Source organism: Neolamprologus multifasciatus, chromosome 9 (genome assembly GCF_963576455.1).
Source record: "Neolamprologus multifasciatus chromosome 9, fNeoMul1.2, whole genome shotgun sequence".
NCBI lineage: Eukaryota > Metazoa > Chordata > Actinopteri > Cichliformes > Cichlidae > Neolamprologus > Neolamprologus multifasciatus.
The window spans coordinates 17185665-17201678 of NC_140447.1; the positions used below are offsets into that span (position 1 = coordinate 17185665).

The 16014-nt window shown below is 42.8% G+C and overlaps 2 protein-coding genes across 2 annotated transcripts; one reads left to right on the top strand and one right to left on the bottom strand.

The window, feature by feature from the left end:
* Nucleotides 1-4521: 4521 nt before the first annotated feature.
* Nucleotides 4522-8007, bottom strand: xkr9 (XK, Kell blood group complex subunit-related family, member 9). Its single transcript, XM_085173288.1, has 4 exons — nucleotides 7352-8007; nucleotides 6330-6787; nucleotides 5768-5982; nucleotides 4522-5686 (listed from the first exon to the last, which is right to left on the bottom strand). The coding sequence occupies exons 2-4, from the start codon at nucleotides 6644-6646 to the stop codon at nucleotides 5058-5060; spliced, it is 1161 nt and encodes a 386-aa protein (XP_085029414.1). The 5' UTR covers nucleotides 6647-6787; nucleotides 7352-8007; the 3' UTR covers nucleotides 4522-5057.
* A 1535-nt stretch (nucleotides 8008-9542) lies between these two features.
* tram1 (translocation associated membrane protein 1) lies at nucleotides 9543-15910 on the top strand. The gene is made up of 11 exons (XM_085173289.1): nucleotides 9543-9848; nucleotides 12090-12153; nucleotides 13018-13139; nucleotides 13221-13337; nucleotides 13423-13481; nucleotides 13564-13648; nucleotides 13840-13910; nucleotides 14075-14179; nucleotides 14254-14397; nucleotides 14837-14988; nucleotides 15553-15910. Exons 1-11 carry the CDS (start codon nucleotides 9726-9728, stop codon nucleotides 15621-15623), a joined length of 1113 nt encoding a protein of 370 aa, XP_085029415.1. The 5' UTR covers nucleotides 9543-9725; the 3' UTR covers nucleotides 15624-15910.
* The last annotated feature ends 104 nt before the right edge of the window (nucleotides 15911-16014 follow it).

Sequence of the window (16014 nt, forward strand, 5' to 3'; positions counted from 1 at the left end):
AACCTGATTTTATTGCCCTGATAAAACGTCCTCTGGGGTAATCATGACAGGCAGTTGCCCCCTTTTCATGCGCACGCTGGAATGGCACCGCAAGAAACCAGAGAGAAAATCACACATCCCATTTCTCACACCGACCTGTCCCTGTTGCTCAGGCCCAAAAGGAGTTTTATGGTCATTTCCCTCCCATTCACTGCAGATGGGTTAAATATTACATCAAAGGGTCTTTAATGTTTCACCTCTCACATTTCTTCTCAGTATCAAGTTCAAAACTAGTGTAGGCTGCGTTTTTACAGTAGATTTAATGGATCAATGTCCATAATCACATTAGCACTGGCTTAACGTATAACAAATTTCACCGTACCAGCATCAAAGACCTGACCTCTTGTTATAATCAGGCATAGCATCTTTTGCTCTACTCAACATTTTTGGCCTTTGTGATACTGGGCAAAAAAGAAAATTGTCAAGGGGGTGATAAGCTGTTGTGTACGCGGCTCAGAGAGAAAATGTATGAGAGAAAAACGTTTGTCCCCCCATACTCATAAAGTCACAGATGCTTTGTATGCCCCCTTACAGTTTTCATGGCTCACCCTGATAATCATTTCCTTATCAGAAGACTCTTTTGCCATTTGTGTTTCTCATCGGGGTAAAGCTCTAATCCACAGGGAGTCCACGGATTTTACAAACTTTCACTGGTGGCCATACTGATTGATGCCATTTTGACAGAAGGAAGAAAAAAAAAGAAAACATGATATATGATGTTAAAAACTATACCACAGTGGCCATCGCTCAGCACTTCCTGTTTAAGTCCAATGGGCCATCAATGAATAATCCAGATTAGCAAAAGATTCAAATAGACAAACTGCAGACAAACTAGAATTGATGGCTTCCACTGAGCCGCTCGAGGAACAGGCCATGACGTAAAAGGAAAAACATGTCAGGTTCTGCCAGCCAGGTTAATCAAGACAAGCTTCCCTTGCAAAAAGATGTGTGTGTATGTGTGTGTGCGTATGCTAGTGTGCTTGATTGCAGCCTTGTGCATAAGTACATGTGAACCCATTGCTCATTCATAATATGCAATCTTATTTTACGGTTGATTGTATTTGCCATACATAGGCTGTATGCATGAGGTCCTCTTACCCATATTTCTACCCTGCACAGCACAAATAAACAAGAACACTGGATAATCCATCATCTTGTGCGCTGTGGGAGTGTGCCCAACATAAACATGGCTTCTGTTTTCTATCTGTGTCTATGTCTGTGCGGCAGAGACCGCGTGTGCGGGCTGGGATGGGTAGCACCATTATGTTAGTGCACGCTGATTGTCCGTGGCTGTGAAACATAAACCTCCTGCACTAAATGAGGATTATACAAATGAGCTTCCTCTTCGCTCTTTGTTTCTGTGTCCCACTGGCTGGACAAGACGCAGAGCGGGGAGCACACTTTGCTTCAGAGCTTTGAAGTCCTCTAAAGATGACTCACATGTGGGTTTGTGAAGAGCCGAAATGGGGGTCAAGGTGACACGCCTGCAATTGTTTTAACGTTTATTTTCTATTAGCTTAGCTCCAAGGAACTGGTTTTGATTTAGGCCAGTAAAAGAACTTCTATCATACAATCATGTGTTAGTCTACATAGAAGGGAGCGTTAAGTCTCAAGCAGGATCAATATGCAAGTAGTAGGTGATCAGCTACAACCCCTTTCTCACCTGAGATGTGCTGTTTGCTCAAAACAGTCATAAACACCAAGTTTCTTCTTAATAGAGCTGAGGTCAACAGTTTAAGATGTGTGTTCCACATCAGTGCACTGATTTCCATTTTTCAATTAAAAATGTGGGGCTATATAATAACCAGAGCAAATATTAGGGCCATATAATAACAGACGATCCCTTTAAATCAACATTCATATTGCACAATAAATATCTAAATAAGGAGAATGTCTCCCGAGAATTAAGATATGTCTATCTGAGGTTAATTCTCCACGCTAGATGACTCGTTGCTTCAGGCAAATTGATGCCTTATGTCAGAATTATAGCAACAACTGACCTCATCTACAGTAATTTCTGCTTAATCCCAGATTGACTTTCCCTCATTGCGCCTCTTGACATACAAGACTGACAGCTACTCCGTAGCAAAAATCGTAGTAGTAACAATGGTAAGACCATTGTACCCACCATAATGCATACAATATCCTCATTCATTGTACGAGTGCTTTATTTACAGAACCCTCTGGGTAACGCAATGCCACGCTGTGATCACACACACCAGCCCACTGCATGTAATTATACTCAGCCTGCTCTCCAATCTGTCACTGCCCAAACTAATTTGTAAGTGTGCATGTACAGTGATTAAAGAAATTTCTGTGCCACTGCAAAAAAAGGGGTGGTGGTGGTGGAGGGGGGGGGGGGGTCTTTCACTCCCTTCCTCCACATTTGAGGAATTCTCCGAGAATGAGGCGACGCTGCCATGTCAGAACGAGCCAGGCAGACGTGTACAGATCGCCAACACTGCTAATGCATCTGAGGCACTGGTGTAGCAGTCAAGCCATAATAATTAAAGACATACAGCATCTTAGGGCTTCATTAATCATGGTTTATATGGACTTTGAAGCCCTAATGAAAAACAGCCTGCCTTCCCGGGTTTATTGTGTCTGTACAAATTGTGGGGATGGCGTATGCCAGGAATCCCCCCATCGTTTCTCCAACTCTGACCGGCTGTTCCAGGATGTAGTGATGGAAAACAAAGAGATAAGATTTGGTGAAAAGTTTAGCGGTGGTTATGGAAAGGTCAGCGGTCAAGACTGTTTACGTAGACATGGAGTGCCATTCAAATCAGACAAATCAGAGCCGGTGCTGAGGCGGTGACAGTGGGTGATTGCATGCCTTTGTGTTGGTACTGCTGCCGTGTTCGATAGCACCGCAAGATCAGGCCTTTACTTGGCAAAATGGAGACCTGTGGTGCTCTGAAGATTCATCTTTGATCTGGGTCTAGTTTCTCAGATTCTCACCGAGCGCTCCAGCATTTTCTGGAGGCGCATTTCAACGAGATCGGAGTTAGAGATTACTGGGTATTAAGCTCTCAGTGCCAGGAGTGGAAATTACTGTGAGGCTGTCAACGCCAGCGTTCTCTCTGCTTGTTTTCTCCTGGAGACAGGGAGGTAATGCTTTACTCAACACATTTTATCCCAATGGCTTGCGACTGTTCCCTGGCAGTGCTATCAGTGGTGAGTCACCGCCATATGTAGTTCGACAAAGACCACAGAGAGAGAGACTGCTTAGGACTCCAGCACAAGACACGTGTCTTCTCCCAATAAAAATCCCTCTGGCAGATTTACATTGCATTAGTTCACTGCGCCCGAGGAAATATACAGTAGAGGGCAGAGAGGTGCGCATTCATCATCTTAAATGCAAAGGTTGATGTGATTTTGGTTGAGAGTCCTCCCTGCAGGTGTTAATACCCAAAGGAAAGTTGTTAAAAATCAGCATCACGGACAATCTTCACATACATTTCTGTCTTTTTGAACTATATCTAATCACCTTTGTGTTCTCTAAATACGCACAAATCAAATGCACGCCGCCATGGAGTTTGAGTGTGTCCGATGAGGTTCCACAGTAAAATTCTGTGCACTACCTGGCAGTGATTCATTTCCTCTCCAACAAAAGTTCCTCACTTAAATTTGTCATTTTATGGAGTGCTTCTGACACGGCACAACCGACAGATGAAAGTTAAAGTGGCCTCTTGGAGTAAACAAGTCAAAAAGCTCCGAGTTTGGCTAAATTAAAGGAAGGCCAGGGGTGAGGGTGGGGGTGGAGGGGGACGTGCTGCGCTTATTTGAGAGCCAACAACCATCATGCTCTCTGGACCCTGCGGTTTGTCAGCGTTCCTCCCAGGTGAGCTCACACTGGGCCACCCTCCCCTCCCCTCCTTTTCCGCCCAAGCCAGGAAGAAACAGCGTCCGCAGCTCTCTCCGGCTTGACTCATACAATATTTTGCTGGTAGTCAAAACAAAATTAGCACTGGTTTGTTATTTCTGGTTAGCTCATCCATGACCCCCTGTCTTCACTACTTCTCAGGAGGGGAGGGGGGATGTTTAGTTGCCACCTTTCAGTTTCTGAGTATTAGGATGCTCAGGATCCTTCTGGTAGCTACATTTACAGTAATATTCAAGTTCAGTGACATTACTGAAGTGGTAGATGATCCACTCTTCAACTCTTGGTGAGCATCTCGACTGTCCAGCTTTCCTTTTTTGTGTGTGATCCTGTACTTGATCAGCTGAACTCTTTTTTTTTTTTTACTTTTAGACAAAAACAAGCGATATAAGGCAATGATATATAGGTTAAAGGCTTAAATAGTATACTTAGGAATCCTAAAAAATCAACTACAGTATAATTTGAAAGATTATGGAAAATGTTAAGGAGAAAACATTAGAGGGATTAAAAATGGCTTGACCCCATCTTTAAGTAATCTTTCATGCTTTCTTACTAAAAGAACAACTTTGGTGGCTTTGTTACTGTTGCTCACGCCACCATTGAGCTCACAGCCTAGATAATGGCGCCATCCTGTGTTGAGCATATGCACTACAGGTCCACTTGCAAGATTTGGATATACAAATGTTACACTGCACAACGCTTTGGTTGGTGCTTCACCAAGCTGCTAAGGGTAGAAATGCTAATACAGGTGGGGTGATGCACTGACAAACAAGCCTTTAAGAAGCACAACAATGTATTTATGTTGCTCTCATCACTGGTATATTATACTACACACTCTTGTCTTTCAGTTTCTTCCAAGATTTAAAAGTCATGTGAAAACATCAAGAGATAATTCTGCTTTCATTAATATTTGCAGATTACCTACTTTATTGCACATTGTAAGAATAAATAGGCAAAGAAAAAATAAAATAGACATTCAACCACATATATTATTGTCTAGCTATAGCCACCAATAGTGCAAATGGTACCTTCAAAACCTCTAAAAGCTCCTTTATTTTATCTCCGTGTGAAATCTTTAGGCCGGTTGAACCTGTGCATGTCTTTTTGAACCCTTTTACACTAATTTGAAAAAGAATTAAGGTTTCAAGAAGTTCTTGATTCTTGCAAGTGACTTTGTTTCCTTTCCCGGGTCGTCCACCTCATCCTCTTCGCGCTGCACCCTTCTGGAGTGCAGTTGGACGTAGTACAAAATGAGGCACACCAGTCCCAGCACTGAGCATCCACAGATTAAACCGCTGATTGTCAGCAGCAAAGTGCTTGTTTGCAGCTCCGGCTTTAACAAAGCCATCAACGACGGTGACATAATGTTAATAACAGTGTAGAAAATGTAGTAGGTGGTCATGGCTACTTTTGTGTCTTGTCCTTTCACATTAAAAAATGTGAATGTCAGGATGACTCCTACAACTGCCCTGTAGAGAAACTCCAGGCTTCTGCCTGAGCAGAATTTGGTTTCAAGCAAATGTGTCCATATTGTTGCCAGCAGCCAGAGGACAATGAGTGCTACTGTGGTGTAGATGCTCAGTATGAGAAGGAGGCTGTAGCTGAGAATGAGGCTGGTGATGGTACAAATTTTGTAGAGGAGGTAGATTGCTGTGGGGAGGCCAGAGGGCATTTCTCTGATATGGGGGAGAGATCTCCGCAGGCAGCGGCGATAGTCCACCAGTGACCATGCGATGTTACAGAAGGAGAAGGCCACAGATAGACCTGAAAGACAAGAACAGGCAGTGTAAGTAATGATTCTTCAGGTTCGCACACATGTGTAGAGTTTCTTTTGTCTCTACTTACACTGTATGACTGAGACTTTGTTGTGGCCCAGTAATATGTAAAGCTGTAAAAGGAGCTGGGGGGCACTCTCCAGGAAAGTCTCAAAGAGCTTGAGCATGCTCAGATCGGTGGCCACGCAAAACAGCTTCTTGTGAACTTCCCTCAGCTTATCCACCCCATCGCCATTTGATTTCATCCAAACCACTTGGAAACCCTCTTTCAGCAGGTGGTAATACCTAGAGACAAGGCAAACACAATGAAAACAAACAGGCTGCCACCCTGCAGTGCACGTGTTATTGCATAGCGTGCTGTTGCTGCATAGACGGTGATTCATTTGTAAGGCTTTATCTTAATGCCATACAACAAGTTGAACACAGCTTGAATGTGGGCATTCCAGTTTATTAAATACCACTTTGTCAATGTGCGTGATTATCATAAAGCACGTTTTGACTCACAACATGCAGGCACTCCTATTTGTAGGTACAACAAGCAACCTCAAGTTAATTTGCAGGTGTTAAACTCAAAAGTCATATCCTACTTCGGCTACTGTGGTCTCATGAAAGCTGTAATTTTAATGGCATACCTGGTAAAGATGCCCAAGCCAAATGCATGCAGCATAACAAGCCCAGGTTTTGACATGTCTGATATTTCTTTTTTTCCTTCAGGGTTTAAGAGAGGGTCATTCAAGTCATCCCAGTACCAGGCATAGCTGAAGATCTGAGTAACCAGTAGCCCGATCAGAATAAACATTACGGTGAACCCAGTCCAGACGTATTGTTCCTCTTGAAAATATTTCACAGCCAGTACAATGTCTGTCCAAATGTCCCCGACATACAGGAAGACTCCAGCGATGGTTAATAGCCATCGCACTTTGGTGTACCGAATGTCTGGCTGAGGCATCGTGTTGTCACTTCAAACTTGAAGTATCCGTCTGTGTTGCAGGCAGATGTGCTTTTGCCTGAAGTTCAGTTTTGCTTTGAAGGGTCTGGAGAAATGCTGCTGTGGACCTTTTCCAGTGTTTCAGGGGCCATTTTGGTCAATCTGCAAAGAAGGCAAGCAAAGAAGGAAATATATATAATATACGTGTGTGTGTGTGTGTGTGTGTGTGTGTGTAACATTTTGTCTTGTACAAACTGCTGCTTGTTTTTGTCATTGATATGAAATGCAGCGTGACTTTAGTCAGGTGCTGCATGATACTGACCTTTGATCCATGTCATGAACACATAAAAAAGTCCTGATAAGCACTTAATTTATGTAATAGAACAATTATCGATTATCTCTATCAGGGCAAATCAGAGCATTAGAACTCTTATATAAGAGACTGGATTGTTCTTACATTTCACACAACAAATAAGCCAAATCTATGTTGTTCAATTAGAAATTTTCAAAAACTGGCAAAAGAAACATTTTGAATAAAACAGCACTGCAATTAAAAAAAAAAGTTTATGTTCAAGTAGCTGATTTATAAAATTTTCAGATGTCATTTACATATCTGTTTGATAATATTCAGTCTACACAGTTATCATTGCGTGCTATCACACTGAAATCAGGCTACAACAAAGCACTCTCTCACACACACACACACACACAAGCATTTTAACTTACCAGTACACTCTGAGAGGAGAGAGGTGTTCATTCAGGGAAGGCAACTGTAAATGCCACTGTCCTTTCTCTTTTAAAGGGCTCCACCTCACATAGCTATACAGTCAGGTCGGAAATGTGTATACGTGTATAGGAACAGGGTCACAGTCCTGTAACAGTTTCATATCTGATATCACCAGCAAGTAACGAAATGCCCGGGTTTCCACATATTTTAAAACTTGATAACAGAAAACTCGTGCACGACGATCTGTGTACATACCTTTTAATTGCTCTGAGCACATAGGCGTAGACAGGTGAACTTATGTAACACCTCAGCGGATTTCCTGTAATCTGAATGATTACTGCCAGCATGTGATTACCTTTTCCTGAGCTCAATAAGCAGCTTGCCCTTCCCTTTTTCCAAAAGTGAAACATAGAAATGGCGAAAATAGAAATTCGTTTAAAAAAATAAATAATATATTGATAGATAAACATTGATATTGGCATAACAATGACTACTGTAGCTTCCTTTTATGATAACAGGCACAGGATCCTCACTGTAAGTTTTTGGATCTTGTCAAATATTCAAATAGACTAAATCAAGTCTATAAGTAAGAATTCACATGTATTCATATGTTTTCACTTCTTTTCTAATAAAGTTTGAAGTCTATTTGTTCATAAGGGAGTTCCTCCCTTGCTATATACATAAAAATCACATGAGGGCAACAAACACTGTGGCCTGAGGCCGGGTGTGGCTTTGCCCTGTATATTTTCTGAGTCAAATAAGCAGCTGATATCATTAAAACCTCTGGCATATTGATCAGAGGAACGTGTTAATCAGTTTCACCAGCTTTAGTGTTAATGAAATTAACAACAGGTGCACTAGAGGAGCAACAATGAGACAGTGTCCTAAACAGACCACTGACATTTTTCCCTCTTCGTTTTTTCTGACTGTTTGTTCACTAGTTTTGCATTTGGCTAGGGTCGGTGTGACTACTGATATCATCAGCTGATACCTGGACCCTACAGAGGTTGCACAGGCAATCCGCCTTCTCCAGGATTGCCAGAATATTTGTTGAGTCTAAGTCTAAGAGCATGGAGGAGATTCCAGGGGACAGGCAGTTATTCTAGAAGCTGAATAGGGCCTAACCCATCAGCAGGACCGTAACTGTTTCTTTGTGTAAGGAGGAACAGGATGGGAACTACCAGAGCGACAAAATTACCTCCAGCAGGCCAGTGAAGTGAATGTCTTTGTCAAGACAATCCAAAACAAACTTCATGAGCGTGGCCTGAGGACCTGATGTCCTCTTGTGGGCTCTGTGTTCACTGCCTGGTACAGTGAAGCCTGATTGGCATTTGCCATAGAATACCAGAGTTGACCATCTCTGGCGCCCTGTGCTTTTCACAGACGAGAGCAGAATCAGACTGAGCATGGAGAACGTTATGCTGTAACATTGTTGATCATGTCTGGTTTGGTTCCTCCTGGCATGCCACAATTCGCAACCTCGTGAACAGAGTTAGTTCCTGGAGGATGAAGAAACTGATACCATTGATTGACCCCCACACTCACCTGATCTAAATCCAATAGAACACCTGTGAGACATCATATTTCAGTCCATCTGACGCTACCAGGTTGCACCTCAGGTTGTACAGATCTGAGAAGAGATCCACCCTGGACGCCATCATCATCTCATTAGGGGCATGCACCGACCTTGTCAAGCATGCATACAAGCACTTGGGAGCCAAAATGGACTCATTTGCCACATCATTTTTTCACTTCAATTTTTTGGGGTGTTTCTGAATTCAGCCCTCTGTCGGTTGATCATTTCTATTTCTATCAAATGATGTAGCATCCTTTCATTCCAAGCGCATGAACCATTCTGTATCACTGTGGATATCCAGCATTATTTTTCCCCCACTGATTTTTTTTTTTTTTCGAGCAGTGTATATTTGCTCATAAATTGTGTTTTTCCCTATCCTTAAACAAAATGACATAAGAGTGCAAACGAATTCTCACTTTCTACTTTATGAAGGTGTGGCTTGGTCCAGTTTATTTTTAGAGTAAATTAAGCAGCTGATATGATAGAAGATATTTTAAGGGAAGGCTTTCTCCAGCCACTAAACTCAGCTTACATCTTGTACTCCGAACCTCTAGGCAGCGACAGAGAGCCCCAGCTGTTACTCTCCTGTGCGTAAAGATGGCTCGTTGGTCAGGCGCACCAGCTCTATCCGTGGACCCTCCCACTAGTGGAAGAGTGACACGCCATTCAATCGCTGCCTGGCCCGCTGCATGTAGGAAACAGGAGGGAGCTTTGAGCACAAGGATATCTTACTATCAGGCAGGAGGAGGGAGAAAACCCGGCTACAGTGAAGCAAAAGTTGGACGAATCGCGTCGACATGGGGATCCGAAAAAAGACTAACAAGAATCCGCCGGTGCTGAGCCATGAGTTTGTCATCCAGAACCATGCAGATATTGTTTCCTGTGTTGCTATGGTGTTTCTCCTCGGCTTGATGTTTGAGGTGAGTCCACATGTTGAATGGCTTATTTTAAACTGTGGATCACTCGAGGGATGCTCGGCAGGAAAAGTGAGGAGGATTATCGCTAGAATGAATGCCGAATACTCCCAATCGGTTCTCATGAGAACTGACATGGCTGTCTGATCTATTCTTCACACTACTTCCTCTCGTAATCGAAACTTTTCCCCATCACGATGGCCTCGCGTTTGCGTTTCATTCCAGAGCGTTCTAACCTCACTCAACTGCTCTCGGGTAATGTTATTTACAGTGACTAAATATGAGTTTTTGTTAAAGCGTCGTGGGAACTATTTCACTCGCATCTGGCTGCTTTCCCACCTAAAATTCGACAGGCTATTTAAGAAAAAAAAAATCATCGACACTAAGGCCCGCGGTTCGATTATGCACGCAAAAAGAAAACCAAAAACAAAAGTATTTTTTTGCGATATGTTTTGCAGAAATTTCCCATCAAGCGGCAAGTTTGCATTGCAGCACTTTATCGAGCTCAGTGGTTACGGTGTTTTGCAACACTCTGGACTTGGGTCAGTTTGTATGTGTTACGTGGCAATCGCGCAGCGGTTCACACAGCGCTGTCATCACCGAAACCCGCTTTCTCCGTCACTCAAAGTTGTCACTGGAGCTGGGAGAGCGCTTCAGACGTGACCGGACACAGCGAGCCGACACACGGGATCGTGTCACACACACGGCAGTGTCTTAACGCGCTGCAATCTGCTCTGCTTTGAAGCAAATGTGCGTTAATGTCAAAGCGCGTTTCATCCTAGGCGGAAAAAAAGCACCACCGCTGCTGGTGTCCAGCCGGCCATAATTAAAACTGCTTCCTGTTTGTGCTTTCCAAAGTAAAACTCCTGGGAACTACGTGCTGTTGGCAGCGTGGATGTTGAAAAGCGTGATATTTGCAAGAATTGTTAGATTTATCTGTGCTACTTTAGCTTTAGCTCTTTTTTTCTTTGCTTTGAGATATTTATTTGTTGCAAGCCGGGTTCTCTTGCCGTGAAGGACTAATATGCAACTTCCAACTGATATCTCATTAGCTGCCTGCCTTGATTAAGTTATCTTTGCTTTCAGTGAGCGTAAGGAGTTTGTTGCTCTACATAATTCACATTTAGTGTCATGCATTAACTCGTGTTCTTAAATTTTCTGACTAAAAATGTTGTATACAAAAATTACATAAGCAAAATGAAAGTAAAAAAATTGGAAGGCATAGAAGTGTCAAGTATTTGTACCTGTTGTTTTGCTTTCTGTTATAGTTTTCCCTCTTTAGGCCAGGAAAACAAATATCTCCACTATAAATATAACTATAACTGCACAAAATTAGTGGGACACAAAGGAAAAACTCTGACTTCTTGTATTAGTAAAAGCCTTTTTACTCATATGGACACGAGTATCTGGCCACCTACACACTGCACCTGCAGGAGCTTTTATGACATCCCATTCTAAGTACATAGGTATTACATAATATGGAGTTGGTCCCCACCCCCCCTTCCTTTGCAGCTACAGCGTTCACTCTTCTAGGAAGGATTTCCACAAGAGTTTGGAGTGTGTCTGGAAATTTTTGCCCTTTTATCCAGAAGAGTGTTGTGCTGAACGAGAGGCCTTCGCTCAAAGTCTTTCTTTCAAAGATGTTTTTGTTTTTTTAGATCAAGGTGGCACAGTCAAGTTCTTCCTAACCAAACGCATCCACCCGTTTTCCTTGCTTTATACACGGGGACACAGTTGTCCTGGAATAGAAAAACCCCTCCCCAAACTGTTCCCACAAACCTGGAAAAACCTAGAATTGTCCAGAATGGCTCGGTAAGATTTAACATTCACTGGGGCTAAAGGGCCCAGGGGCCCCCAAAACAACCCCACAGCATTCAGTGATTAAAAGAGAAGGCCCAGAATCTTGTCTATATGGTGTATAGCTTAACAAACAGACTTTTACTAATATAAGCTCTAAGTGGTTTTTTCCATTGTGTCTATTGTGCAGAAAAGTTGTGTTTATAGTGACGATATGTTTGCTTTCCTGGACCGAATAGGGAAAAGCATAACAGAGAAAGCAAACAAGTAAAAATACTGAATATCGGTAAGTTTGTGTTAAACATAACAGCATTAACGCAGGTGTGTTATATTACCACTATATTCATACACATCCTAAATGTATTATTTCAATTTTTAATAAGCATTTTGACTTGTATTTTGTACAGTTGCTGTCTGACTGAGATTGACACGACTGCCTTTTGTCTGCAGGTCACCTCTAAGTTTGCAGTCTTCTTCATAACTGTCCAGTACAACGTCACCATATCAACAAATGGTAGGTTAACAGTGGTGTGTGGGGAGAACAGATGTTTCAGTGCAATACTTTCTTTTACTTGCTGCATTCCTCTCATTTGGATTCTAAAGTGGCACTTACGCAGCCCTACACAAACCCATTTCAGGGTTCTCCCCCCCTCCCCCCCGCTTCCGAGCTAAATTTAGTCTGCCTGATTTATAAAGTTCTCTTGTGGCAAGGTTGCACCGGGCGAATTTGGGCTAAGGTGTAATATAGGCCTCACAATCCGAGTCCTGCTCCTTTCAAGGTTAACAGAATCTCTGCCAGCTGACTTCAGATACCGAGACTGCAGGACCTGTTCGTGCTGTGTGTGGTGTGCAGGCTTCCAGCTCGGTGATTCAGCTCTTATCTGCTGCACCTGACAACTTGCCGTATTCTGTAACTTATTTACAGCTCGAATCTCATGAGCCACATAGCATCCAGCGTCCTAATCTCTCTGCAGTGAGTGTTCTGAAACAATTTCAATGATGGCTGCTGTGTTTTTATTTTTCAAGCGACCAATTGGATCGATTTCTTTGCGAGTTTCTGTAAACGATGGCCAAAACCACTCAGTCCATCTAGAATACTTGCTGGGAACTGTGTTCACGTATCGGCTATATCTGTTTTTATGGACACTGAGCTCAAGGGTGCGTGGAAATAAATGTAACTTTAGAAAGCTAGAAGAGATTCAGTGTGTATATTGGTTCAAATACGGTCTCTTGCGTTTTCAAAGTGGTGTAATTCTGCACAGCCGGGGCTCACTAATCCAAACATCTCACTCCAGGAAAGCGCACCTGACATTTTGGATGTGAATCAATCACAGATGGGTGTTGATTTTTCACTCTGCATGACTTTTGTGTGCTGCAGAAGCACCAGAGGAGACTGCCGTGAACCACTTCCACCACGGGATCAAGGACTTGGCAACTATCTTCTTCTACATGCTGGTGGCTATCATAATGCATGCCATTATCCAGGAGTATGTGCTGGACGTAAGTGGGATAAAGACACGGAGTTAAGGTCATCTCTGTTAGAAACAGTTCTGTATTGTTCACCGCTGGTCATCTTTGCAGAAAATCAACAGGAAGAAGCACTTCTCCAAAACCAAACACAGCAAGTTCAATGAGTCCGGCCAGCTCAGCGCCTTCTACCTCTTCTCCTTTGGTTGGGGCACAAGCATCCTGCTCTCTGTATGTACAATAGCCAGCTGCCTTTGGTTTTTGTTTGCTTATGCCTGACCCCATAAAACATACTTAAAAGCTTGCTTGTTCTTAGGAAAACTTCCTGTCCAATCCAGTCAGCCTGTGGGAGGGTTATCCGCATACACTAATGCCGTAAGTTGTGATGCTGATTGTGGAAATTCATCAATCATTTGGGACGTTTCTAAGCTTTTTGTAATGTCTCGCTTTCTTTCAGATTCCAGATGAAATTCTACTACATCTGTCAGCTGGGCTACTGGCTGCATGCTCTACCGGAGCTGTATTTCCAAAAGACAAAGAAGGTAAGAGGACGTGCGGAGCCAGTCGCTTTGGGATGGGACGATGCGACGCAGTTTCCTGTTTGACTTCCACGGCCGAGCCGCATTGTTTCAAAGTCTCATCATCCTCTCGCTTAAATCACCATGTGCAGAGCCGCACTGCTATAAATATTTTGACCATGTTTGGCCTCCCACCCTTTGTGTTTACTGTTTAGGAGGATATTCCACGCCAGCTTGTGTACATCTCCCTGTACCTGGTCCACATCGCTGGCGCCTACATTCTAAAGTAAGAAGCGCCCACTGTGGAAAGCCTTTAATTAAGTGTGTGAGTCGGTGTGGGTTGTGTTTGTACACTGCCCTTTAGGAGAAAGTTTGTGGCGTCCTTGTGGGGGTTTTTTCCTGTCATTTGTAATGAAAAACTCTCTAAAGATGTTTCTTTGTGTGTTACAGCCTGAACCGCCTGGGTCTGGTCCTCCTTGTGTGTCATTACTTTGTCGAGCTTCTGTTCCACATTTCCCGTCTGATCTACTTCAGCAATGAGAACAAGCAACTGGGGTGAGTTCACTATTAGGTTTTAGATCGAAAGCAAAAGAGGGCAAAATCTTAAAACTTGTCCTCTTGTTTCGCAGTTTCACTATTTGGGCGGTCTTGTTTGTCCTCGGACGGCTGCTCACCCTGTCCCTGTCTGTCCTCACCGTGGGCTTTGGCCTCTCCACAGCTGAGAACCAAGGTTTCGATTGGGCCGCTGGAAACTTTAACATCCTTTTTGTTCGGTAAGTGTTTCTGAGAGTAAAAACTGAAATATCTGAACTTGCAAACGGAGCTGAAATTAATTTCTTTTGCTCGGACAACCTTTTTTAAAATGTGTAATTCGTGGAGATTGAAGCTAAATTTCTTGATATTTTTTTAAAAATTCATGTGCGGCAAATGTAAGTTTGTAAGAACCACTCATAGACTGCTCACAGTGGAGACGTGAGGCCTTCTTTGTAGACCTTTAAGAGCATGTTGTATAGAGCTAAAATAAACCTACAGCAAGAACATCGTCATACAAAAGGAAATGCACTCCTGCTTCCATAAATGAGCATGACGCGCAACCACAATGCGTCTTGTGCTAAGCAGATTAAACCCTTCCTACTTTGTTTTTGTGTGCCGTTTTTATCAGTGTCTTATGCGTGAGATAAAGTGCGATGCTTTTATCCCTCTCTCTACTAGGTTAACTGTCCTGGCCGCCATCTGCCTCACACAGGCCTTTATGATGTGGAAATTTATCAACTTTCAGCTGCGCCGGTGGAGAGAGCATGCCCAAGCTCAGACCTTGAAAAAGAAACAAGCTCCTTCCAAGAGCAAATCAAAGAAAGACAAAGGTGAGAGCACGAGCATGAATTAGCTCCCTATTTGCAAAAACATGGCTGGAGGTTCCTCTCCCAGGATTAAATAAGCTTGCAACTTTCCATATTTAAAGCATAATATCTAGCTATTTTTTAGTGTAAATAATCCTTTCATGCCCTAGAATGGCTTGGATGTAACTCTACACCTTTCTTTCTTGGAGTATGTTTGGCTTTGTGGTGCATATGCAAATTAGTCCTCATCTCCAACTCCACCTACCCTTCTACCACTCACTTCCAGTGCCATCATCATAGGTGCTTGCATTCAGCTCAGCTTGGACTATGAAACTGTTCTGTAGTAAAATAGCGTGGGCAATGTTTATGTATGATAAAAGGAATTAATGGGAAAACTGCTCAGAGTGCTCAGAGTAGAAAAGCACTATTTCAATACAGCTCTCATTCACACAGTGGGATCACCACAGTTGTTCTTTAAAATACATGATTAAATATCTTTTTTTTTTTTCAGTTTTTCAAATGACAAAACAGTACATAACTTAAAGGCTTGTCTGCTCTTTCACATTTTTGATCTCTCCTTTTTTTTAGCCAACGGAGTAAATGGAGTTAACTCTCACCAAGCTGATTCACCAAGAGCCAGAAAAGAGAAGTCGTCATAAAAACATTCCTCTCAGCCCTTTCCATCGCCTCCCCACCTCAGAGAACTCTCCTCTCACTCTCTGTCCCCTCCTCACGTCCGGCCCAGCAGATCCTCCGGCTCCTTGATCTACGACACGCATCTTCAGCTCCCACACACGACTGACCTCCCAGCTGGACTTCAAGGACCAGAATGCAGCTTCGCTTCTCATCCAGCACACCGTCATTTCTGAATCTTTGCCCTGCTGTGCTATTGTGAATGAAAAGAAAACCAATTAAGAAAATAAACTATGAAAAAAAAAAAAAAAAAGACCTTTATTTAAGAAGTGCCTATTGATACGGAGCGTTTTTTGTACAGAGTGTAATTTTAAAATTTCAGGAATGATCACTGCAGTGTTTTAATGTTTCTCCCAT

Bases quoted from the DNA above. Each gene is read 5' to 3' on its own strand.
- xkr9 (XM_085173288.1), bottom strand. From the start codon at position 6,646: ATGCCTCAGCCAGACATTCGGTACACCAAAGTGCGATGGCTATTAACC. The intron at 5,983-6,329 runs GTATGCCATTAA...CCTTGTCTCTAG, and splicing joins GGCTTGGGCATCTTTACCAG to GTATTACCACCTGCTGAAAG. The intron at 5,687-5,767 runs GTAAGTAGAGAC...CTTGTCTTTCAG, and splicing joins CAAAGTCTCAGTCATACAGT to GTCTATCTGTGGCCTTCTCC.
- tram1 (XM_085173289.1), top strand. From the start codon at position 9,726: ATGGGGATCCGAAAAAAGACTAACAAGAATCCGCCGGTGCTGAGCCAT. The intron at 13,140-13,220 runs GTAAGTGGGATA...TCATCTTTGCAG, and splicing joins TCCAGGAGTATGTGCTGGAC to AAAATCAACAGGAAGAAGCA. The intron at 13,338-13,422 runs GTATGTACAATA...GCTTGTTCTTAG, and splicing joins GCACAAGCATCCTGCTCTCT to GAAAACTTCCTGTCCAATCC.